The sequence below is a fragment of the Rhamphochromis sp. 'chilingali' genome, assembly GCF_963969265.1.
Source record: "Rhamphochromis sp. 'chilingali' genome assembly, chromosome: 2".
Taxonomy (NCBI): domain Eukaryota; kingdom Metazoa; phylum Chordata; class Actinopteri; order Cichliformes; family Cichlidae; genus Rhamphochromis; species Rhamphochromis sp. 'chilingali'.
The window spans coordinates 48,264,248-48,288,484 of NC_137930.1; the positions used below are offsets into that span (position 1 = coordinate 48,264,248).

Genomic DNA, 24,237 nt, shown 5'->3' on the forward strand with positions numbered 1-24,237 from the left:
TTCTGTGAAGAGTTTACAGTAATATTGCTAAGAAAATGGGTTACTATAACAGTTACTACCGACCGCACAGATAACTTTATAAACAATTTTTGAAGAAAATAAACAACCAATTTATTGCCTATTATTAAGTTATGAAGCAGCATTTCAGCATGCGTTTGGCTCAGTGGCTAAAATCACACTTAAAAGGTTAAACCTCTAATGGTCTAATAGTAATTCACACACTTATGAAAGTGGAAGCCTCCGTCTCTGCAACTTTTTGGAAAAATGTGACAAAATCAGACATTATGATGATATTTTAAAAAAAGGACGGACAAGTATTTTTAATCTCTGACGCTACTATTTTCGCCCTGTATTCTTTGACAATAAAGACAGAAAGGACAAAGGACACACAGCCTTACTCTGATCACATGACATTTGTCTAAAAACACTGTGGTAAATTCAGTAATCACATTAAAGTTATAAATCAAACCGTTATGCTGTTACTTGAGCTACACGACTTCTTTTATAACCTGCCAGATGAAAATGTGAGTACAGTTGCGCAACAGGTGCATAGCTTTAATTCAAGCAGGAGGAAGAAAAAAGTTGGCAGAGTGATCTGCTTTCGAGGAGTGACCATATACACATCATTTCTAACTAGCAAAAACCCGCCCTGCAGGCAGTTTTTGCCAAGCCAGAGGTTCTTGCTCGCTTCATTCATGTAAGAAAGCATGTTAAGGTTAACATATCATGTTAATTATTTTATGTTCATTATAATACTATATATAGTAAGATGGCAAAAACGGCTGTTCATAAACATCAGACAAATGAATAATAAAACCAAATGTATTCTTCTTTCTTTGCAAGCTACATATTCATGGTTACATATTCAAAGTTATCAGTTACAAGCACTGTTAGCATCACTGTCTGATGAACGCTTATTTACAGCTATGCATGAAAAAAACTTTCCAATGATCCAAAAGTGCCACTACACTAAAAATATCCATCCATCCGCTTCCACTTATCCTTTTCAGGGTCGCGGGGGGCGCTGGAGCCTATCCCAGCCGTCATAGGGCAAGAGGCGGGGTACACCCTGAACAGGTCGCCAGTCTGTCGCAGGGCTAACACACAGAGACAGACAACCATTCTCTCTCACATTCACTCCCACATTCATACCTATGGGCAATTTAGATTAATCAATTAACCTATCCCCACTAACTGCATGTCCTTCGACTGTGGGAGGAAGCCGGAGTACTGGAGGAGAACCCACGCAAACACGGAGAGAAGATGCAAACTCCGGACTGATGGTGGAATTCTTGCTGTGTGGCAACAGTGCTAACCACCGTGCTGCCCCACTAAAAATAGTTTAAATATATTTATACACAAAATACATATTGTAAACTACTATACTTGTAAAGATGAGGGAACATACAAACATATGCTATGATCATTATACTGAGATTTATTGCAGGGAAAAATCAGGAACTTGACTATAAAGAGACGACAATTCTTAATCTGGAAACAACAACAATCCACCGCTGTGAACACTTCCTAACAGCTCTACAAGCACCTGAAGCAACGTGCTAACCTCTTTCATACACCTACAGATCCAGAGTGATATTCACGCAGAGCGTTTGCTGACATCGACCCAGCAGCTAAACCTTGATTTTCACCAGGTAACATAAGCATGAACATGCTTGCAGGATTGTACATTTCTGCTACGCTGTGAGCTTCATGGTAAACAGCCAACTAAGAATAAACAGCTTTGTTATCTCCTCCTTAGGACGATGATTTGCGCAAATACGTTTTAAATCACTTTCAGCGCTTGAAAGTAAAGAGTAAACTTTTCTGGTATTTCTGTAGCTTTCATACAGTTTGTAATTCCTAATAAAGAACGCAGCGGTGCTCAAGTAGTAATCAGTATCAGCTGAGACAGTGGAAAAGGTGTCAGCAGACAAAAAGACAGATCTGTGCATCTGTTCTTACACGGCCGCTCTGGAAAAACATTTTCTTTCCAAACATCAGACTTGAAGCTGCGCAGCTTGAAATATTCAAGTGAAACCTTTCTGGACATGAACTCACTCTTCAAAAACACAGCTCCTTATTTATGACATAAACACAAAAAGATTTATAAGTACAGTATTCTGGCGAACAGGTCCACTTTCCACACTCTCCAAAAACACAAATAAATAACGTCGGCTGTAACTGAGAGTTACCTCACTGTTCATAACTGAGCGATAGTAACTCGGTCTTTGTGCACTCATGGATAGAGTATTGTGTTACCGGAGCGCCGGGGGTAAAGAAAGAGTCGGGAAGCTAAATTAGTGCCCTACATGAACTGTGGATTTGGCAAACTAATTCAATAAAGGAGTGCAGCATTTCCTGTCTTATCTGTGCCTGTCGGGGGGAAGGAAATTTTTGGAGGGAGATGAAGCCACCTAAATTAAGACAATCTTGCCTTCCTGCGAGGCTGCACTATTTCCTCTTTGTCTTCCTGAAATTAAGAAACTGATACCTCTTCTAGCTTAACATGACAGTCTAATATTAGCCCTACGTCTTTCTTTTTCTCCCTTCCTTTCAGGCTTTTCTTCTACTTCCATCTCCCCCATCTGAAAGCTTCATTGCCTTGTTCGTCTTTCTCCTCCCCTCTCTAGCTAAGCTCTCTCTGAGCCCAAGTGCTTCAGACGGTGTTTCACTCGGCAGCAGAAGAAACCTGAGCTATTTTTACACCGATCCCGCAAAAATTTAGTGCCAGTGTGAACAGGAGCCCTGGAACGCTCACCGCATGTAAACCCAAAACCAAAATACATGCGTACAGTGAGCTATACAGTGACACAAGCATACATAAAGACAGTGGGTAAACCCACAGATGCTCAGCCCCTCTCGCCATGCTCGCTATCAAACGTGTCATGACGGTGCAGTGATAGCAGTGTCGCAGCTTTGTTTCATTGAACATAGTAAGTAAACATGAATGTGATGAGGTGGGTGGCACAGAAGAGCCACAACAGTGTTTGACTAGTGTGGGGACATTATTTGTGAGAGAAAGCGAGCTTGAACAAGGCAGTCACACATTTCTTCACGTCGTTTGTTTACAAGGTGAACAAACAAACTGCTGCTGAGGGGATAAGAGTTTTGCCACCCACTTTGCCACCCGGAGGAATCTCTTCCACTGCACGCCTTTGCCTCTGAGGACCATGGAGACGGTCTTTAGGAAGAGTCAAATCTGTCGGCATTACCAGCCTCATCCCGATTTCAGTAAACCTCAAAACTGGGGCACTTGGGAGCCATGCTAACTTGAAAACGATCCTCTCGCTCTACATTATTTAAGCGCGAGATCTCCCTCCTCCTCCTCCTCCCTTCCTTGACTCTCCTCTTTCTCTATTGTCCTCCCCCTTTCCTTTTTTATCTCCGTCGTTCCACTGTGTGCCTTCGGTGGTGCTGTAGCAGAGTGGGTGGGATAGAGAGAAGATGAAGGCAGAGAGGCAGGGTGCTGCAGCAGAGTGCTTTCATCCACTCTCTGCAGGGCTGTTGCATCAAGGAGAAGTCACACCAAGTGGATGCAGTGATACACCAGAGCCAGGGCACCATAACTGTACGCTACATGCATTTTTAACCTGTCATCGTAACTGCTGGAACGTGTTACTCACAGGCAGACATATTACATATTTCAGTAGCTATAATATGAGTCACATGACATGAACCAGGGAGATGCTGCAGTTATTTCTATTCATTCAGCCAATCTGTTTCCTGCTAATCATACTGAGAGTAAGAGCACAAGCATGCAGACGTTTTTCCACAATACATACTGTCCCCCTTAAAACACACTACAGTTTGTGTTGTCACGTGACTCTGCCCCGTCCATTCTGCCACATGGAAACATCGTATAGGAAAAGTCAAACACTGAGCTGATTGCACAACTCGTGCAGTTCGGACAACATAAAAATGCCGTGTACGTTGTTTGAACGCACTTTTACACAGGCAACATCAAACAAAAAGTCCAAAATGTCCAGCTCTCTTAAGGTCCCACCACAGCATTTCCTCGACTGGGACTTTGATTGGGCCATTGCAGAATCTTGATTCTTTTCTTTCTTATATATCCTGTTATAGATGTGCTGCTGTCTCAGTGTCCTGTCGTGCGACTCTGTTTTGGCAGACTTCAGCTATTAGACAAATAGTCTCACATCTGACTCTTTGGTGTGTACAGAGAAGCTGACATGGCTGATTTATGCCCTGTTGGTGCAAAACAAACCCAAATCATCATCCCTCCACCACCGTGCTTGACTGTTGGTATGCGCTTTACTTGTTTTTTTTGCCAGAAGCAGAAAAATGATATGCCAAGATGATAATATTTGATATACCTGAGACCTGTGGAGCCAGACATGACAGCTAATTTTTTCAGCTTTTTCAACATTGCATGGTTTGACCTGGGAGAATTTGCTGGGACATCCACTCCTGGGAAGATTACACGAGTGAAGGTTTCAGATCAGCAAACTGCCAAAACATCTGCGTTTATAGAGGTGATAGTTGGAACTGGAGATCATTTATCTGAATTTCAGGGGTTGGGCCACACCTTATGCATTCCCCTTCAAATCCTATGCCTCCAGTATATATGCCTTCCTGCACTACAGGATGTTTGTTTTCATTTTCATACCCCACCCTGCCTCCCCCATTCTCAGTTCTCAGACCTCTCATTAATACCTGGGGATCTGCCTGGCTCGCCAGCAGTCCTCACTGAGGCTTACCCTAAATCCCACTCTCAGTCCTACATCTACACTTATTCCATATACCTTTCTCTTTCAATAAATGTCTAATCTAATTCTGCTTGTGGTCCCTGCTTGGAAATTATTGCTGTAAAAAAACAAAACAAAACAAAACAAAAAAACAGCAACCCAAATGTAAAAGCTGCATCTGAACAACAATAATAATAAGATCTGAAGGACGAAGATCACAGATAACTGGTTAATAAATCCATGTATGAGACATTTGAAGGGGAACATCTCATACTTTCTAAATAAAATGTGGTTGTTTAGGATGTGGTTAAAAAAACCCCTAAATAATTTACTGGTGAATCTCAAGCTCATTGTATATGTACAAAGACAATAGAGGCTATCCTATTCTATTCTATTTTATTTGAATAAAGAGAATCTTAAAATAAAGTTGACACAGATTTATGAATAAAATATAATTAGCAGAAACCAAACTGAACACTGCAGACTGAGCAAATTGTCAGAAAATAAAGCAGCTCTGATTCTGTCACGGTTTGCGGGGGCAAGCCGTGTGGAATATATATAGGACCAAAAGGCGGCAGCTCTGGTGCAGGTGAGTGTTTATTAACAACAAAAATGCAAACAACAAAGGCGCTAGGAACATGAAACTGAAACCTAAACTGGGTAAACTAACAACACAAACCAAGAATGACGGTGCAGGGAGGTCCGGGGAAATACATACAGGGAGACCGAGGGGAAACAACACAGACGAACCAGCAACTACTATGACAGAAGACACAACTTAAATACACTCAGAGAACACAGGGGGATTACATACAGGTGGGGACACAGCTGGGAGTAATTAACATGACGAGACTAGGGAGGCAAACTGAAAACACTCACATAAGACACAGACCTTCACAATAAAACAGGAACTTACACATGAAAGGACACAAACTAAGAAACGCGGACTAGATACAGGAACACACGGGCAGAACAGAGTAAACACTAACCAGAGGAAGAACAGAACCAAAATCGCGAAGAGAAAACACAAAACGCTGGGTCAAAAGGACCCAGGATCATGACAGTACCCCCCCCCCTCAAAGGCTGGCTCCAGACAGCCCAACAAGAAACAAAACAGCCAGAAAAAACAGAAAACAACCCGACCAGGGCGGGCGGCGGGGGCCCAGGAAGGAGGGCTCGAAGCAAAACAAAACCGGAGCACCAGAAGGCCAAAAGACAAAAACAAAAAACGAGCCCAAAACCAAAAGAAACGAAGCACACCAAAACACAGGAAAAAAACAGAGTCCAAAACAGAAGAGTTCAGGGGGCCGACAGCACAGGAGTCCAAAACAGTTCGGGGGGCCGGCCAGGGGGCCGACAGCACAGGAGTCCAAAACAGTTCGGGGGGCCGACCGCGCGGACGGCAACGGCGACGACGTGGATACAGTTCGGGAGGCCGGCCGTGCGGACGGCAACGGCGGCCACTCAGGCGATGGCGGTCCGGGGGCCGGCCGCGCGGAAGGCAGCGGCGGCCACTCAGGCGATGGCGGTCCGGGGGCCGGCCGCACGGAAGGCAGCGGCGGCCACTCAGGCGATGGCGGTCCGGGGGCCGGCCGCGCGGAAGGCAGCGGCGGCGCCCAAGTGTCAGGCGCACCGGCCGAGGCTTGGAGGGCACAGGACCAGGCGACGCTGAAGCAGAGGCAGGACCAGGCGTAACAGAAGCACAGGCAGAGGCCGGACCAGACGAGGACGAAGACGAAGACTCGGACGAAGACGAAGACTCGGATGAAGCCGGACCAGACGAGGCTGCAGCTGGCGATGAGGCTGCAGCTGGCGATGAGGCTGCAGCTGGCGATGAGGCTGCAGCTGGCGATGAGGCTGCAGCTGGCGATGAGGCTGCAGCTGGCGATGAGGCTGCAGCTGGCGATGAGGCTGCAGCAGACGAAGGCTCTGAGGCTGCAGCAGACGAAGGCTCTGAGGCTGCAGCTGACGAAGCACAGGCTGGAGCTGCAGCTGACGAAGCACAGGCTGGAGCTGCAGCTGACGAAGCACAGGCTGGAGCTGCAGCTGACGAAGCACAGGCTGGAGCTGGCGTAGCAGATGGTGGCTGGATGGGCTCCTCGGGCCCTCCAGCTGATGTGGCATGGTGCTGGTGCGGTTCTCCTGAACCCCCAGCTGACGAGGAAGGTTGCTGAACGGGCCCCTCGGACCCTCCAGCGGAGACAGGAGGCTGAACGGGCCCCTCGGACCCTCCAGCCGACGAGGCATGAGGCTGGTGTGGTTCTCCGGAACCACCAGCTGACGAGGAAGGCTGCTGGACGGGCTCCTCGGGCCCCCCAGCTGAAACAGGAGACAAAGGCCGGAGCGGTCCCTCGGACCCTCCAGCGGAAACAGGAAACAAAGGCCGGAGCGGTCCGTCGGACCCTCCAGCGGAGACAAGAGACGAAGGCCGGAGCGGTCCCTCGGGTGGCTGCTTAAACTCCAGGGGTCCAGAATCAGCTGAGGACTGGGACCTAGCCTCTGGGGAAGCCCTGGAGCGGCAAACTGTGCCAAAGGCGGCTGAACTACAAAAAGCACCTTGAGGTAAAATTATACTTTCTCCCTGCATGGAGTGAGTATGTGAGACCACTATTACTGGAGCCAGAGTTACGGGTAGCGGGGGCACTGGAGCTACTGGGGCCTGCGCTACAGGCGGCACTGGAGCTACTGGGGCCTGCGCTACAGGCGGCACTGGAGACTGAGCTGAGGGTGGCACTGGAGACTGAGCTGAGGGTGGCACTGGAGACTGAGCTGAGGGTGGCACTGGCTGCGCGGGAGCTAACTGGGCTGAGAGTGGCTGCGCGGGAGCTAACTGGGCTGAGAGTGGCTGCACGGGAGCTAACTGGGCTGAGAGTGGCTGCGGGGGAGGTGATATGCTGTTCACAAAGTCATCTGCCGCACAGAACACCGCCCCTGAATGAACAGTCATACAGTCCGCAAATGGAAAACAGTCCTCACTCACCACAGCCGGCGAATTAGAAGTCCGAACGTCCAGCTGTGGGGTGGCGCGCTTGCGGCGCGATCGGCGTCTCCTCCCCGCAGACGGCTCCGACGGGCCGGGCAAGATCACATCCGGCGAGTCGGGCAGCGAGGCAGGAGTGGCTGAGAGAAGGTGCGGTGTGAGCCGGAGAAAAGCCTGCATGGTCGGAGGAAGCGAGTCCAATAGCCATGGCAGGCCGGAAAAGAGCCGTTGCAGCCGGTCTTCTGCTGCGCGGCGAAGCTCTTCCGGGGGATGTTCCAGCCATAGGCTGAGAAGGATCTCCACATTGTATGTGATGTCGTCCTGGAGCTCCTCGGACGGATTTACTGCCGCTGGGTCCATGGTGGCTGGTTCGTTCTGTCACGGTTTGCGGGGGCAAGCCGTGTGGAATATATATAGGACCAAAAGGCGGCAGCTCTGGTGCAGGTGAGTGTTTATTAACAACAAAAATGCAAACAACAAAGGCGCTAGGAACATGAAACTGAAACCTAAACTGGGTAAACTAACAACACAAACCAAGAATGACGGTGCAGGGAGGTCCGGGGAAATACATACAGGGAGACCGAGGGGAAACAACACAGACGAACCAGCAACTACTATGACAGAAGACACAACTTAAATACACTCAGAGAACACAGGGGGATTACATACAGGTGGGGACACAGCTGGGAGTAATTAACATGACGAGACTAGGGAGGCAAACTGAAAACACTCACATAAGACACAGACCTTCACAATAAAACAGGAACTTACACATGAAAGGACACAAACTAAGAAACGCGGACTAGATACAGGAACACACGGGCAGAACAGAGTAAACACTAACCAGAGGAAGAACAGAACCAAAATCGCGAAGAGAAAACACAAAACGCTGGGTCAAAAGGACCCAGGATCATGACAGATTCCTTGAATAAAACGGCAGTTTTTAGGTGTATTTAGCACTGGGCACCTTGCTATTTCATCACAGGTTATGGCAGCAGCATCAGTCAACTATGGTCTATTAGATTAAATTAAATATTAAAAATAAATGAAACTTTAATGATGCCCGTGGGGAAAATCAGGTCATTGCACCAGCCGTGAAAAGGATATAGATCAGAGCAGAACAGACAGGCACCACTGAGCAAATACATCAAAGAATTACAACTGGAAAAAGCTTGAAATAGGGCGTATTAGGTTTAGATTTAATATCATAAGCTTTGATTTATATCATTATTATAACTGAAACTGAATGTTATGATTGTTTTCACAATGCTGCGTCTTCTTTGGATTTTATAAAGTTAAAGAAAATCATTAGATTAAACTCTATGTTATGTTGTGCAGCACAAGTGTAAAGGGAAGGCTTGTAGACACAAATATACTGTAGTTTGCCAAATGTCATCAGTGCTGCCTCATTCATACCAAGCAGTAAATACTGCACTGAAACAATACAATACAAACGCAAGCAGGCATGTGCACCATGCACCGACAAACCAAACCAAAGCATCACCTGTCAGCCTCAGTCTGAAAACAAGTTCAAACCTCCACCGGCCACTCCCGGTCTTTTCACGCACCCACCCAGTCCACACACACTCAGCAGAAGGACTCTCAATGGTACAGCTGTACCATTCATCCCTTCATTCATTCATTTATCCACAGCGGCCTACTGGGCTTTGAATGGCTAGACCAAGCATGACTGTACTTCACTTGAAGTATTGGGGTGTCTGGTTTGTTTCAGTGGATTTCAACATCAAAACCTGTTGAAACCTGACAGGTGAGCGTCATGTTCATGTGCTTGTTGTGTAAATCCCTGTTTTGTGACAGCGTACAAAGACAGTGATTAGGACTGCTACTGTCTGAAACTTTCACAATCACCCACACTTACAAACACAGACAAAAACAAGGCAGTGTGTGTTCTCCACAGACCATTAGTGATGACTTCATGCCGATCTGATAACACCACTATTACCCAGCTTGCACAGCAGCTGAACTAAAATCCATCAAACTGAGAGTTAAAATGAAAGCAGACTGATGCCAGTGTCGCTTTCACGGTCAACTCTTTTCAACACAATACTTAAAACTCCAGCAGCTCCTCCCTGCACCCAGACTAGATACGAACACGCCACCATTTTCTGGCTGAGAGCCATGGCCTCAGACTTGGAGGTGCTAATCCTCATCTTAACCAGGTCACACCAGTGCGAGCTGGACGTCACGGCCTGATGAAGTCAGCAGGACCACATCATTCGCAAAAAGCTGAGACAAGGGTTAGGGTTATGTTTATGCAATTTGCTGTGCCTGAAATTCAGTCTAATAAACAGAATTAGTGGGGAAAAAAGCAGCCCTGGTGGAGTCCAACTTCCACAGGAATGGGGCTGACTTACTGCCGGCAATGCAAACCAAGCTCTCACTGCAGTCATACAGAAACTGGATTGCCCAAAACAACAGACAAACAACAATAATATCCAAAGTCCAGGCCAAGAGGAATCCTGATTGCTGCCTGGATCACATCATCTGCCTCCTTTCAATGTGGAAGAACAGCAGCTCTACTTTAAACACCTCCTAAATGACTGAACCTTTTTTCTATAAATGAGTTCTGACACTGTTCAGATGAAGCTTTTATTATTTGTGTATATCTGCATTCAAAACGGGCTTTTTTGACATGCAACATTACAAACGCTAGCAGAAAGACATCCTAAGGGCAGGTTTTGCAAACTCTACCACGATGGAACCATCAGGTGACTGTTATATGTAATGTGCATATAAATGTACAAACATTACGGTACAAATGATGCATTTAATGATGCAGTTTCTTCAAACAAATACACAGAAATATTTTTTTTATTTGTAGTGAACCCCGTATGGACGTTACAAAACTTGGTATCCTAGCTAATTTCATTAAGTTTCATGACGACTGAACCAGCAGATGATGATGATTAGATTCAGCAGTACTTATCAAATGTTAGCAAGCTAGCACTCTAAAAAGTGGTTAAATATGCTGAAAATAATACATAAAAATAACACTTTAGCACTGTCATGTTAGCATTTAGCACAGAGCAAAACTACAGAGCTGCTGACATGTAAATGGACTCTCAGCCTGGTTTTAGAAAAAGGACTAAACAAATATACAAGAAGCTCAGGGAAAGATATAGAAACACATTTCTAAAATGTAAAAGCAAAAATCCTAAAAAACACAGAAATCAAGTAGCTAAAACATCATGGAGGCAAACTGTTATTCTCTGTGAGGCTAGAGAACATGTGTTTATCAGTTAGTTTTAGCTAGCAGAAACTCTGTGGGATACTTTGGGTAGTAGAAACTGAAGTTGCTGATGTAAAGCATTAGGACAACTGGGTGCAACAGGATGTTTCTGCTTCTTTGTATGTAGTATCTATTTGTTTAAGGTCCTTTGAAAGGTAAAGAATTCAATAATAATAGTGAAGTAGTCCTTAAATAAACACGCACATTCCTTTAGTTATTTAAATTCAGTGATACATGCTATAAGAAAAAAGGAAATCAAACACCTGCTAAAAAGTGCTTTCAGACTCACCGAGTCAGTCTGTGACACAGATATGTTTCTCAATAAGGAATGACAGAATTATAAAGAAGAAAAAGCAAGCAGGAGGGTTTGTGGGGAGATTTAAAGTTGTGATTACTGCAGCAGTGACGTGAGCAAAAATGAGCCAGATTTTAGCTGCATGGGGTCTCACCACAAAACCCCCCAAAAAACAAATGGAGCAGCCACAAGAAGCCAGTATCTGCAGCATGTAGTTAGGCAATACCTAAGTTACGGTATCTTTTTGGGTATATATATAAAAATAATAATTAAAAAAATATCTTTATGAAGAAAAGCTTTCCAGGAGTTTAGTGTAAAGCCAGACTTTTAAAAAAAAAATTTCATCCAAAGGAGAATAGCAACAAAAAAAAATTAGATGCTAATTTCCTTGAGGGTATCCCAGCTACTTGTACATGTCATGTTTCCTGTGGTTCCCATTGGCTTTTAGTTATGTTTCAGTGCATGTTAATTGCCCTTTGGTTACTTCCTTCTTCTTTTTTTTTAATAGTTAGCTTTTCTAATGTGTCCTGTTGCAGTTGAACTTCCTGTTTTTGTTCCTTTGTGATCATCTGGCCTGACCTGATTAGGTATGATAGGTAGGATTAGGTAGGTTTGATAGGCGACATCTTGGATTGCGAGGTTGGGGTCAGTGTGGCTGCGCTGATCTTCTGCGGTGGCGTTACAGTTGAAAACTCCACTTAAAATGGATGTAGCCATAGCCGTTTTCTTTCACATGCACGTGCACTTTTTTTTTTGCACTAGAAACCCGATAATACCCAAAATCTGATTCAGATTACAAAATGACATGTTTTTTGTGTGAACCCTAAAGAAAAAAATAGCACTGTCTCAACTCTGATGAGGCATGTATAGTCTCTATCATGTGTACACTCTTCTGCATTTAAACAAGCACTTTACCTCAATGTTTATTGCAGCTATTAGTTGAATATCCACCTTTAGATAAAAATAACAACTGTTGTGCAGAAACATACCATGCACACCAACTGAACCCACCCCACACATTATTCTCTGACATCTCTCCTTTCTTATGTTTGGTTCTCTGTGTAACACCATATGCTGCTGTTATGCACCAAGGCTACCAATTATTCTGAGGCAAGCCTCCTCCAGAAACTCGCAAACAAAGGCAGAGTTTGTTGTCTTTACAGGCTTAAAATAACTTTTCAAAGGCTGCTTCACAACCGCATGATGCTGGGACAAAAGGTAATGAAAACCAAGCCGACTCGTGCACGTTAGAGGGTGAATGGGGAAGATGTTAATTTTAACAATTGTGGAAGCAGTCTTGAAATGACACTGAGAATCCGCGGATGAAAAAACTGAAGAGATAAACAGATATCTGTATGACAAATTAAAACAAACAACTTTTTTTTCGGGGGCTCAGTTTCTGTCTGATTGATGAAAGTCTAGTTAACGGTTTCAAACAGACAAGATTACAAATGCAGATCTAGTTTGCTCAATAGCCTCCATAAAGCCCAGATGGCCTTGTGTCCAACTAAAGCTGCACTAATGTCAGTAATCTCATCTGGGCCTGATTGCTGTGACACCACATAAGCAGAATCAGATTGAATCAGGCCCGTTTTAACTATCAATTTCCTGTCGTGAGCCTCTCGCTAAATCTATTGGGCGGAGTCGCGGAGAGTCATCAAGAGAAAAAAGACACTGCTGGCAGGGAGGAAGAAGAGGAAATCACCGCCTGGCCATACAGCATTGTGTGAAATATTTGTGTCAGCTATTGTTTTTAAATGGGCACATCCATTCAGTGTTACTGTCCAAAAGACAAAAATACAGATTCCACTGCATGAAATGATAGGTACTTATTATTCTTTGACGCATGCATGTGCACAAGAATCCTTATATGGTCACTGCAGAAGCTCCGCTCACCTGTTTAAAATCACCTGTTAATGAGGGGCAGATAATCAGAAGCAAGTTAGCTTTAAGGGAGAGGAAAACGAGCTAAAACAACTTGTTGTTAAGGCCGAGTATGAAGTAAATAAGGCTTATTTTGAACTGCGAATCATGCAAAGCTATTCTAGCAGGGTTCAAAGATAAAAATGAGCAGAATAAAAACAGGATCCTTTAAGCTAATAAAAGATGACAAAGAAAAAAAATTCTCAGGATGCAGAAAGGAGCAGCGAGAAAAGGAAAAAAAACTTGGCTGATGATATTACGCTGAACCTTGTCCAGGTCAACTATATGTCTACAGAGCATTTGAGTACACTGTGTACAGCTGTCTGAGGGGATAAATGCTGTACTGAGCTTCCTGAGAAAGGAAAGCAGGAATGCTCCAGAGAAAGAGTGCATGAGAGGGAGATGAGGATAATCCAGTGAGCAGATGTTTGGGAGCACATCGAAGAGTGCTCGCTGCCCAGAGGATACCGATTATAAGCGGATGGAAGCGCTAACAGGAACGCTTGGGAGCCAAGGTGGGCTACACGATTAGCCAACGCACACCTGCTAAGGCTAGCCAGAGTGCGATCCTGAGATGTAAAAGGTAGCCGTTGTTGTTAAAGCACATGTAATGAGAGAATTTCACAGAAGTAGCCACTGGCAAAAGAAACACTCCAGATGTCACACAGAGAAGACTCCAGACATGTGAGAGTGGACGGAGCTTTGCTTTGTACTTCTTCACCATTTAATCAAGAGGAAATAGCTCATTTAGTTAAAACTCTAGCATGCGCTAAAGATGAAGGAGAGGTAATGTGACCAGTGAGTGAGGGTGGGACAGCAGCACAGAGGAGAGCACTGTGCAGTAAAACCAGCCTGTCCTCTGCACTAGAGCAGCTCTGGCAGTACAGAGCTTTCCGATGTCTCATTGTGATTTAAAGACCAAGGACACAGTCAGTCATGAGTGAACATCTCCTATTCCCCAGCTCCTGGGAGAATAGAACATGTTCTGACAGGCACCTCTCCGGTGCACAGAGGTTAGCGCTGCACACGCCATGCAGAATAGTACACACACACAGAGCAGCGGTGCCCTCATTCAAGCAGAATAAAAACAGCACCTCCTGCAATACGCACGCATCTTGAGCGATGGTGCTATAATCCATGCATCCTCTATCAAGCTGCCAGCCTTATAACAGGCCTTGCAGTTCTCACCTGGTTTGTGAGGTTCAGTGGGTTCACCCCCAGCAGCTGTGGCACCATTGCCGTACTGTAAATGTGTCCATATGCCCGGGGAGTACGTGCCGTTTTAACCCAGGTAGCTGTCTCCAATCCCAGTTTTGGTGGTGCTGGATAGGAGCACCGGACAGGTCCTCAAGCCATTTCACACTCATACTTAATGACGCACGCTCCTTTGAACCCACGTTTTGTTTTGTATCAGAGTGCTGAGGTACTACCTGGAGCCATCCATCAGCCACAGGAGACAGAGCCTTTCCCTGAGGGCCTGGTTAAGAGCGGGGGGGGGGGCATCTGGATGGGAACCATCTGGTGAAGGGGGAGTTTGTTCTGCTACTCCTGCAGCAGGCAGGCAGGCAGGTCTGCCGGCCACACCACCAGAACAAAGGCAAGCTGTAATGTGGTCCCCGCGGCCGAGGCGGGGGAGCTCTGTCTGCCTGCCTCCCCAGACAGAGCAGCACACAGCTGGGGTCAGTCTCAAAGCCTCACCTGGCCTTCAGGACGGATTTAAGATGCAGACGTCTGCTCGTCATGCGAGAGACTGCTTCACTTTCATGGATTGCCTCCGCTCTTCACATGACAGTAACTCAAACACTAAGATTTTAATGACTCACTTTCTCTACCGCTTAGTTGTGGAGGACACAGCCGGCAGCCTTTCAGAAATCCCGTCCTTCAGTCAGATGACGACTCGATATTATTTACCGAATGTGCATGTTTTCCAAATGTGGCACACAGAACGGCTGCTCCACATACACAAAGCTTTTGGGAAACTGAATCTTTTTAGTTATTTATTTACTTTTTGCTTAAATGTATGGCTCTGCACAAAAGTCTGTCCAGCTTACGTGAAAGTGAAGGATTTTTTTCATCATCACTCAGTTTCCCTTCCTGCCTCTAAATGACTGATAATCCAACATAATGTCAGTGGCCTCTTTATTTTCAGCAAGCCTCTGGGTTTGATCTGATCTCACAATCAAACAGTCAAATAATAGTCAAATTTCACCTCCTGTGTATCAGCTCTCCGAAACTTAATAGGCTGCAGGGGACCAAAAAAAAGAACATCTCATCTGATATTACCTGACTGCACAACTACAACTGGACTGCTAGACACAGACGGACACTGGAAGCCAAGTCCTTCCCATCAGCCTGCCAGCTGTCTTCCCGTCAGCGCTCTCCCGCTGTACGCTCATATCTCTGCCATCACCTGCCTCTGAACGCCGCTCAAATTACACACGACGGCAGTTATTGGACATCTGCGGCGCATTATTAAAGGCTTTTACGCGACGAGAAAAGTTTCCAGTGGACGATGACAGCATATCATGAATACTTGGATTTGACCGCTGGCGTGATGCAAGGAAGACAGTCATTGTTAGTCATGTGTCTGCACTGCTGTATTTCTGAGACGCATCACACAGAGGCTACAGAGGCTGCACTGTAGCCAAAAAAAAAAAGAAAAAGGTCACAAGACTGAACCCCTGCAGCGGCTGATGCAGCAGCCGATGAAGAGCTGAGTGGTCATCAGTCACTAGAAATAAAGCTGTGTGAGTCTTTAAGCCTTTAAAACCACACACACACGCACACGCACACACACAGTGTCCTTGAGAAGGGGGTAAAGTCAGGCACAGCCTCTTCACTCACTGCAGCGTGCTTTACCTTGAGCAAAGGTGAACAATCAGGTCACTGTGATGCAGAAAAATGCACAAATATGTGCAACAGGGTTGGCTATTAGATCAGCCCAAACTTCCAAAGATCTCCAGCCAAAAAATATAAATCTTCACTTAGGTTCTAACAGGAATCATCACAGCGTCGCACTGAGTCCCGACAACAGCAGTTACTTAGCTTAATGAGGAAAAAAAGCGTTCACGCAGCCAGAAGTAGCCGAGCATGTCAGTGCAGGGGCGCAGACAACTTTCAGACGAAGTGCAGACGGCATACTAATCCACGGATTTAATACGAGTAAACAGAATAGTATAAACAGAGTACTCGAAACAATAGAAAGTCTTTGGACAGACAGTGTCATCGGCAGTGAATATGAACTTCAAACCAAAAGAAATGAGGACAGATTTGGGCGTTATCTGCCTGTAAGGACTGCAAATACTGTGATATTTGACTACGCAAAAGGCCAGTTACACGACAGCCCATTAGGAGGTTCAAATAAACTCCAAAGCTACCCCAGCAGGCCGCTGTAATCTTTTCGTATGTTTGGAGCCAAGTATTTTGGTGCTTTTCTCTTACTATTTTTCCTGTGCCCTTGTTTTGCAGGAATGTCTTGTGTGCATGAACACATCTGCCGAGGTGTGCAAAAGTACAGTCCTCCACACTGACTCAACAAATGACTAACACGCGTATAGCTTTTGTCTCCACTGTTGTTAACCTAGGAATTTCACAGTAGCCTCCATGTACCAAGAGCAAGCCACAAGCTCAAGCTGCACCAAGTGTGGCTATTTTATTGTTTTACCTTCACGCTGACTAAAAGCCCACTTTGTCTCATTTCCCTGAGCACAGGAAGAAGCTTTCACTGTTACAGCTTGAAAACTGAAGGAAATAATCCCAGCCTGGATCCTTCACGGCCCACCTGGTGTTTCCATTTAAATCTCCTTTTAATTTTGTCAATCAAACGTACACGGGAAGGCCTGAGATTTAATATAATTGATTTAAAATATTTATAAGGAACAAGGTTTAAAAAGTAATTTTTCACTCATCTGCAGGTTGCCCCCCCTCCCTCCATTCATCCAGTTGGCAGTAAGCCTCTTACACCAATCCAAAAAAGAATGATTTATCTAAGGCTACGGGCTTTTATACAAATGTTGTCAAATCAAGGCCCAACCGCAGCATCTTCTGCCAGCGAGAGATATCTCATCCTGCAGTGTTTTCTTTCTTCTTCCAGACCTCTTCCTGACATTAATGTAAAAATCTGGACATCTGCTTTCGTTATTGCTCCGTCTCAGGCAATCTATAAGAAAAATCTAATGAATCATTATGATGTAAACTAACCAACTTCCAGTCGCCACAGCAGGTAGCTCTGCATGTTTGATTTGGCGGATTTTTAAACCCTTGCTGACAGATTTGTGTCACCTCCATGAATTAAACCAGGGATCTTCTCCTTGTTAGTCAAATGTGTAAACCACCACACTATGAAAGCAATTTAGAAGATACTGGCAGCCACCTGTGCTAGCCCTCAGCCTCCTGGCAGCAGAATCCTTAGTTAGCGCAAATACCGTAGAAGCAGAATTTCTAGAGCACCTGCCTGGTGGGTCATATTTGTGGGCCAATGTTACCAAAATTCAAACTCATCTGAGACTTTTAGTAGATACATCTATTGTGTCAGGCTTTACTAAAGTATCACGTTCACCAGATCTTCAAAAAACACTTGACCTCTGACTTTGATCTGAGGAAAAAGATTCATGCTTGCCTGAGATTTTTAGTAGATGCATCTAGTTAGCGTGGGTGACAACAATACAGTATACAAACTGGCAGATAGAAATACCGTAATTGTCGGGCTATAAGCCGCTACTTTTTGCACAAGCTTTGAACAATGCGGCTTTTAGTCAGGTGCGGCTTTTCTATGGATTGTCCGTGATTTTTGTCATATCGTAAGACGATTTCTTTTGTTTGTTCCGCTGTTGTACGGCACTACGTTGCCTGGCGGAAGGGCATGTGATCAGACACACAGTATTGGGGTTCAAGAATGGCATGTTGGTCACATGTCCGTCCGCCAGGCAACGTAGTGCCGGTCGAAGTAGCGCGAAAAACAAACTTCAAAGTAGCGCTACGCGTTCAGTGGGAGGCGTGGATGACGAGCGGCGATAAACTTGCGAAAAGCAAGTTATGCCCAACTCCACCAGTGGATTCTGACAGCGTGGAAAAGTGTTAAAAAATCCATGATCACCAACGGATTTCGAAGGGCTGGACTGCTGCATGATGAAGAGGAGGACACCGCCACGGCCCTTCAGAGGGTGTTCGACTCTGACACTGACAACGAGGATTTCTTTGGTTTTGAAAGTGACAACGAAGGAAAGAAGCGGAGAGTGGATGACGAAGCCATCCTGAGCCTGTTGGTATCCGACACTGGAGGAGAGGACTTTGGTGGTTTTAGTGGGCAGGAAGAAGAGAAAGATGGTGAATGACTGACTTTTCTTCTTGTTAAAGCCGTGTCACTGCACCTGAGCCTAAAAGGTAGGCCGAATCTATTTTTCTGGTGTGCTGTAGGTTACTGTTATGTACTACATTTGTTACTCATTTATGAAGCACAGTACATGTTTCGTACTTGTAATTACCGCTACTTGTACATATACCCTAAAAAGTTGTGCAAATATGTACCCATAACTTGTTTTTCAAAATATTAATAAAAAGGGATGTCTCCAAGAAGCCATCTTTTTCCTGACAATTCCCTTTGTGCATATTCTCTTACATATGATAAGTCAACATTGAAACACCTGTGGCTTTTAGTCAGGTGTGGCTAATGTATGTACAAAACAGGATTTTCCCCTGATTTTAGCTTGTGCGGCTAATATTTGGGTGCGCTTTGTAGTCCGGAAAATACGGTACCAAAGAACTGTGTTTTGTTAGCCTTGCCAGGGCAATTTAGATGTAAAACAAACAAAAGAATCGAATGTCATCAAAGGCCTTCAAGGAATTTATCAGAAGAATACCAAAAAACTGATTTGATGCATTTTTTGTTATTTTCATCTTAATACATTTGAAAATCCCCAACGTCTGGGAGAATCACATCATAGTCCAACAGTCAGCATGACTTATTAAACAGTGTTACAGGAATACAACAAAAAGCGTTGCATTCAGTCTTGACACACAAAGTCAAGGTAATAGTGTTGTTTATATTCAAATACCATTACACTTTTATAGACTGCTTATAAAAGTCAGATGAAGCCACAGTGATGTGAGCCTCTGGTCAGCAAAGTCACGTTTTTTGTGCTGTCCAAAAATCAGTTGAGGTAGGATCTTCTAGCTTCATATGGCTCTTTTGCATGTTTCCACTGATTCTACATTCAACAATTTGGAAACTGAAATGAAAAATTTAACCTAGACACCAAATTTGGGAGAAAAAAAACAAAGCTGAAAAAGTATCACAGCTTCTGTCTGCTCTACCTCTTAATTTTGCTGAACCTTAGTGTTGGTGGTAAGCATGGATGTATACACTTAAATGTCTAGGCTTAAGTTCCTCTAACTGTGTACTTCAACTCCAAAAAAGAAAAAAGTTGTACATTTCCTCAAAAACAGCTCTTTGGATAGTAAAGATTACCAACCCAAGGTAGTCCCACCGTGTGACATACCCTACTTCATTTGGATTTTTTTTAATCAAGGTCTTTTATTGAAAGAGATTTAATAAAAGTACCGTTACAAACAACAAATCAAACATACAAGCGGTTAATGCGGTTATGGCGTTAACATCATTTTACCAAGATTAACGCTGACAGCACTAATTTTAATATTTTGGTGTCAACCAGCAAACTCTCTACCTAAATTAATGCAATCATTTGAATACTTTGGTCGATTATCGAGTTATGATGAGTAAAATACAACTGCTTAAATACAATTATAATCCATCAGAAGAAATTAAAAATAAGTATCATTTAGCATGGCAAACAGAGTAAAAATATTTGGGAGTTATAACACCTAAGGATCTCGCAGTTTCTAAGTTTATATTTGAGAATAGATTCGATTAAAATGAATATACTGCCAAATTATTATATTTATTTCAAACATTGCCAATGGAAATAAGCCAGAAACAATTTAATGAATGGGATAAAATGTTGTCAAGATACATAGCAAGGTAAAAGACTCCGAATTAGATTTAAAACCTTACAACTGGATAAAGGAAAAGGGGGATGGGGCCTTCCTTCTCTCAAGGATTATTATTGGGCAGCACAATTAAGGCCTATGATATGCTGGTGTAATCCTTCATATGATGCTCAGTGGAAAGGCATTGAGGAGGGTCTGACCTCCATTCCCTTACAAGCTATTATAGCAGACAGTAGCCCGCAAGATTTAATAAACACTATTTAAATGGATCAAGCTGACTTTTAGTTTGGGAAATAATAATAAAAGAGCATAAAGGATTGGTGACTTTGCGCATGCTAATGGAGGAATGTAGACTTCTTCGTTTTGAAAAGGTTAAAGAAAAATATTCATTAGAAACACAGGATTTTTAAAGATACCTACAGATGCGGCATTTTGTCAGCAAAAAGGTAAAATCTAAGCCTGAATTAAGCAAACTGCTGTTACACTTATTTAAAAGGGCATACAGCGCAACTAAAGATAGAGGCATCATCTCAGGCCTGTATAAAGGGTTAATAAACATGAAATCACACTCGACCCTATATATTAAAACTAAATGGGAAATGGAGGGAGCAATAGATATAACGGAGGAAGAGTGGACAACAATATGGATAATATGGACATATTATCCATATTGTTATTGGAAAAGCCTGATAAGATATTTTATTGCACCTTACCAAAAATCTCACTATGACAGTAACCCTCCCGTTTGCTGGAGAAATTGTGGAAACACGAATGCAAATCGTTATCATATTTTCTGGGACTGTGATGCTATTAAAGCTTATTGGAAGGGAACACATGTAGCAATACAAGGGATATTTGGAAGATATTTGCCTTTAGAAAGAAAAACTTTATTTTTTGGACTCATCCCAGAATGATGGACAAAGAACGATAAATATTTGTTTAATATTTTATTGGTGGCAGGCAAAAAAGCCCTCATAAAAAAATGGCTTTCATGTGAGAGCCCAACTATGAACATGTGGATGGAGGTCACAGTGGATATTTACAGGATGGAGAAAATGACAGTGGATGTGAAATAAAAGAGGGACCTGTGTGTATCACGTTGGAAGAAATGGATGAACTATATAATAACACGCAGGCCAGATTTTGACTCGTTAATCTTAGTTAAGATATTATTTATATTACTGGTAATTAAATCTCACTCCCTAACTGTTTATGCTTTTTTGTTTTGTTTTGATTTTTTTCCTTCTTCGGTCACAGGTGTAATGGGGAGTGACAGTTGGTTTAAATAAGCTTTTCAAAGGTGCTTGGAATTGTTAAAATATAAACTAGCCAAGTGGGAGCCCAGTCCAACACGTCTTACTCCAATGTCGGCTCACTAGCGCCCCCTTATTTTAATTTTTCACTCTAAAGGGGACCGCAACATGAGTAAGATGTTGTATTAAATAAAACTTTAAACCATTAACTGAAACCATAAGTTTATTAGTACAGTGTTTACTGAAGTCACAGATCAAAGGAGCTGAAATCAGCTTTCACACAGATTTTTTTTCGCAATCGGACTTCTTTTTGAAACCAGAGCAGTCGCCCCCTGCTGGCAAATGCTGGAAAGAATAAATTTTAAGAAACATCTGCATGGGCTTTGCTTTTAATCCAGGAAGAAAACATTTAACAAACAGTAACAGATTTACACATCAGTTTGTTTTATCTGTAAATAGAGCTGGGCGATATGAGATTTTTTCATATCATGATATGTTTTTTTCATTTCAGGCGATAACGATATCTATCACGATATAAGCCAAATAACTATATTTGTAAGATTTAAATGTGCCGTTGCTCACAAGTAAAATGTGAAATAATCAGCAGCTTGTTTTTATTTAAATATTTATTTCCCATAATAAGTTCAACAGGGTAGATGTACTTAAGGAACATGAGACTTTTTCAGATAAATAAAGGCAAATATTGCAAACTACACAAAAGGCAGCCGCTAAAGCGTTTAAGTTTCAAAATAGAACAAACGAAACAGACTAAATTGTCAATTCCACTTAGAAACAAAATATTAATTCTAAAAATAAATCTTAGTTTGTTTTACAGAAGAACAGACAAAACTGACTAACTTTTGTCAATATCAAATAAACTGAGAACTAAAAGGAAATTCTCAATCTCTCCTTGTTGTATAGCTGAGCTTTTCAAACAGTTTTAACAGTTACTTTAGTCTGACAAAAGCCGAATGACGAATTAGCGCTTCCAGTCAGAGACTGAGGCTACGTCCACACGTACACGGGTATTTTTGAAAACGGAGATTTTCCGTTTTCGTTTTAAAAAATAATCCCGTCCACACATAAAGGCAGAAATGAAGGAAAACGCTGCTATGAACATGCCAAAGCAGCAGGTGGCGCTAGATTCCTAACCGTGCAGAAATGTTGGCCAATCAGAAGTCTAGAAGCCTCGGTGGGAAAAAGTAAACAAAGCTGGGGCATAGAAGCAGAACCGAGTCGTATGTGTGGAGGGACAGTAACTGTGTGTATAAGTAAGCATTTAAACACTGCAGAGAGTAGAATTAACAGTAACAGTATTGTAGAAATTAATTTCACCGAAACAATAACGTGGCGCACAGTGTGACGCATGCACCAGTTTATTGTATTTCCAGACTTGCTTTCGGCACAATTTACAGTGCACGCTACTCTGTTTTTTGTCAGACTTGAAATAGCCGAAATACCTTCACACTACGGAACTTCTATGGCTCTTCCGTTCGACAATCTCTCCGGCATTGGAACCATCATCTGTTTTCTCTTCGGTCACGCTCGGTTGATTTTTCTAGTCGGCACACTCATTTCCTCCATTACGCGCTGGCTGCTTCCCAAACAAACACACGTGCGGCTTAGCACTTGTGCTGTACGTAACAAGTCACGCGACATGACGCTGCGGCTGTGATTGGTTCGGCTCTGCGCTACTTAATTTGGATTGGCTGACCTTTTTTTTTTTTTTTTTTTTAAGAGGACAAGAGCGGCGAGGTCTATCGCGATAGCTTAATTTCTCTATCGAGTAAAAGTTATATCGCGATACATATCGTTATCGTTCTATCGCCCAGCTCTATCTGTAAATTGTGAGCTGATATTACGAACACATTAGACAAAAAATAAAAAAATTCTGTAAAAGCTGAAAACTGTTTGAATGCAGCTCTGTTTCCTCCATAATGATATCACAAAATTGCCTTAATGGTTATCACTTTTTTGTCCTTCCTGTTATCATCATTACATCAGCCTTTAAAAATCCCCCATTAGTCAAGCTCTGATTGTGAGGTCAGCACTTCAGCAGCCAGCATGTGGGGATAACACTTAACTGGTCAGTAAATGTATCTGTCAGAACATGTGATGCGTAGATGTGGAAGCTGGGTGGTAAATACACATTAATTTGATTTATTTGGGCTAAAGTCACAGATTGGTCCCAAAGCATTTTTTCAGTCTATACAACAGGCAGCTTTGACTGAGCTCTGGCAGTAATTTATTAGAAAAGTTATGCACTGTATTAGACAGTATCCAATTTACAGGCATGAAGAGGGAAGACGTTCAACAAAAGGGAGATAAAACTACTGAGAACCAAACAGAGTGGCTAGAATTTTAATAGTTCATCTGGACCGGCATGCATTTGAAATCAATCTAATAAGCTTCTCTGACCTCATATTTTCAGCCTGACTCTGCCTCAGGGGCACATTCAAACCACCACAAAGCCTCAGTGCAGCAGCAGCAGCATCTGACCGAAGCAAATGGTTCTGTAATTGCCATTACAACTTGTGGAAACCAAAGAATGGAACCAAAGCACTCTTGTGCCCTGCCTGCTGGTAAACTTTTTACCCCAGAAATCTGCTTCTCCTTATATTGGGGAGGCGCCGATCTTCCCATTGAAAGGAGAAAACACTCGATGTTTTCCTGCTTTCTCATTTTAAACACATTAAAAGCTATTCTTTGCACGCTGGTTTAATGCCATGTGACACATAACTGCTACCGATTCATCTTTTACACTACATGAAGTGCATAGTTTCTTTTTTTACATGTAATGACACTGCATGCTTCTCTTTCATTGTTTAGCTAGTGACCCCTCGAGAAATTCAACATTTTTCTTC

At 43.4% G+C, this 24,237-nt stretch overlaps 2 protein-coding genes across 19 annotated transcripts in view; both read right to left on the bottom strand.

Moving 5' to 3' along the window:
• LOC308392882 (unconventional myosin-IXAa-like) overlaps positions 1 to 24,237 on the bottom strand; it is a 166,286-nt gene that overhangs the window by 96,381 nt on the left and 45,668 nt on the right. The gene's annotated exons all lie outside the window — the stretch shown is intronic.
• On the bottom strand, positions 3,296 to 8,046 carry LOC308392147 (uncharacterized protein; the record flags this gene model as incomplete). The annotated part of the gene is made up of 3 exons (XM_080875041.1): positions 3,296 to 3,501; positions 6,575 to 7,244; positions 7,687 to 8,046. The coding sequence occupies 3 exons, from the start codon at positions 8,044 to 8,046 to the stop codon at positions 3,296 to 3,298; spliced, it is 1,236 nt and encodes a 411-aa protein (XP_080731167.1).